This window comes from Sinocyclocheilus grahami, unplaced genomic scaffold, assembly GCF_001515645.1.
Source record: "Sinocyclocheilus grahami isolate Dianchi unplaced genomic scaffold, SAMN03320097.WGS_v1.1 scaffold80.1, whole genome shotgun sequence".
Classification (NCBI taxonomy): domain Eukaryota; kingdom Metazoa; phylum Chordata; class Actinopteri; order Cypriniformes; family Cyprinidae; genus Sinocyclocheilus; species Sinocyclocheilus grahami.
Window position 1 is genome coordinate 1,591,147 of NW_015505259.1, and position 2,662 is coordinate 1,593,808.

The following is a 2,662-nucleotide window of genomic DNA, read 5'->3' on the forward strand; positions in this document are numbered from 1 at the left end:
AAGCTAGTTTTTGTTTTTTGTTGTTTTTTTTTAAATAAAGAATAAAAAAAATTAAAAAAAAGATAAATATAGATAAAGTAGAATTAAAATAGAATAGAATACAGAACGAATAAATTAAAGAATAGAGGTCCCATTAACCCGATCACAAGGGGTCAGTGTTATACTGCGCTAAAGCAAAATTAATTTCAGACTTGTGCATTAAAAAGTTTGAAAAAGCTACAAACTGTATATGCACTAAAGAATTCTGCATTTAGTTACGTTTGAAACTGTTTAACAAACCAAATGAATGAGAGGAGCAGGACAGGTCTTTTCGATGTGTTTGGAACAGGACTCTCTGTAGACACAACTGGCTCCACACCACACACAGTTGTACTTTTGATCTGCAGTATGACAGCGGCTACAGTCCAAGTGCCCAACTGAACAGTTATATAACGTCACTGAAATAGTGAGAACACAATAAATATCAGTTAGAACATAGTTACAATACAGAGAATGTAGACTTCAAATTCACAGAGGGATATTCAGTAACTACATTTTCAAAGAATTGTTTTATTTATAAACCTAAAAACACAAACAGATTATCAGGCCAAAGGCATGACTACACTTTCCACAAATGAGTGTTAAACTGGACAGAGGGGAGACAACAGCAGGAGACATTAATCGAGAAAATAAAGGCATTTTGTATGAATAACGATGTTCCATTTTCTTTAATCTTTAAATCATTTAAGTTTTATACCCAAGTCACTGTAAGACAAAAGTGATCAAACAAATAGTTTCCTTTCATTTCATACATTTAGTCTAACACTAGCTAGCCTCAACTGAGTAACAGCATAATTTAAACTTGGATAACATTTACATTTGTATACTAAATTAATGAGTATTGCTACAAATCTAAAATCTATATTTATATTCTTTTATGGAAAGTGCTAAGGCCTTACAGCTATGTATATACAGTAATGGGTTCATTCGACAATAAAAAAAATTCTATATGTGTGTGACTCTGGACCACAAAACCAGTCATAAGTAGCACGGGTATATTTGTAGCAACAGCCAACAATACATTGTATGGGTCAAAATTATTGATTTTTATTTTATGCCAAAAATCATTAGGATATTAAGTAAAGAGCATGTTCCATGAATATATTTTGTACATTTCCTACCATAAATATATAAAAATTAAATTTTTGATTTGCAATAAGCATTGCTAAGAACTTAATTTGGATAACTTTATATGCGATTTTCTGAATATTTCGATTTTTTTTGCACCCTCATATTCCAGATCTTCAAATAGTTGTATCAAGTTGGCCAAATATTGTCCTATCCTAACAAAGCATACATTAATGGAAAGCTTATTTATTCAGCTCTCAGATGATGAATAAATCTCTCTCAATTTCAAAAAATTTACCCTTATGACTTGTTTTGTAGTCCAGGGTCAGATTTGTGTGTATTTTGCACAAACACAGCTCATCATGAGCATCAAAAGAATTATACTCACCATAAAGGTCAGTGCTGTCAATATGAAAAGTGTCTTTTCTCTTCACATACAGCATGGCATTATACTCCCTAACTGGGTCTGCATAGGAATACTACAGAAAAGAACATCTGAGTTGAGTATCAATGATACCTGCAAACTGCAGTTTTTCCTCACAGAGCACGCATGCATTTAAACTACTACATTGTTATATTCCTCTTTAATTATTGTTGTGGGATTTTGTCTTTACTTAGACAGGATTGTAGAGAAGTGACAGGAAACTAAAGTGAGTAACAGTAACACATTTTGGAGCATGTGCATTAGCTGCCTGGCTACACCTCTACCAAACTAGTATATACTGCACTAGAGCAGTGCTTCTCATTCCTGTTCTAGGCACCCCCCACCACTGCACATTTTGGATGTCTTCCTCATCGGTCACACACAATTAGAGGCAACATCTACAATTGTCATTTCAAAACGCTCTTCGTCGACACCAGCATTTTCAAGTATTTAGCAAAAGTTTCTCATCCACAATGAAATGTCAGAAAATGCTAAAATCACCTCAGATATAAAATGTAATAAAAGCTCACTGAGATGATACTGAGACACCAAACATCAAAGTTCTCGCACTATGTTTCTACCACAATTATTTTATTAGTAAAACATTGGTAACATTTCACTTAAAGCCTTCATAATGCATTATAAAAGTAGTCTTAATGCATTAATTATGCCTTGTAATACACCTTACAATGCATTGTATGATCTCATGAATAATTGCAACCACAGTTATAATACACTATAATACTTATGTATTCATTGTTACACCTTTAGAAAGTATATTGAATTAAAACACATGAAAAAGAAATAGCACAGTGCATTTTAAGTTTGGTTACAATTATTTCTGAAAAGTTCTAATGCTTTACAACGTACATTATCAATACCGTTACAATGCATTATACAAAGGCTTTAAGTAAAATATTACCAAAACATCTCACCACCTTCTGCATCCAGGTCACACTTATTCAGCATTCCACGTATGACTGATCTAAAATGCAACTGCATCTTGCAGCAGGACAGCAATTGTGACTAAATTTTCAATCATCTTTGCAGAAATGTAATATATACAGTATATATATATATATATATATATATATATATATATATATATATATATATATACATACATAGCAA

General features: G+C 32.2%; 1 protein-coding gene across 4 annotated transcripts in view; it reads right to left on the bottom strand.

The window, feature by feature from the left end:
• plxnb1b (plexin b1b) overlaps positions 1-2,662 on the bottom strand; it is a 49,826-nt gene that overhangs the window by 17,641 nt on the left and 29,523 nt on the right. For all 4 annotated transcript variants that reach the window (XM_016273668.1, XM_016273669.1, XM_016273666.1 and 1 more), the window contains exons 14-15: positions 1,496-1,586; positions 280-437 (exon numbers count right to left, since the gene is read on the bottom strand). In XM_016273668.1, the coding sequence (XP_016129154.1) occupies positions 280-437; positions 1,496-1,586 (249 nt within the window). The remainder of the gene's footprint in view (positions 1-279; positions 438-1,495; positions 1,587-2,662) is intronic.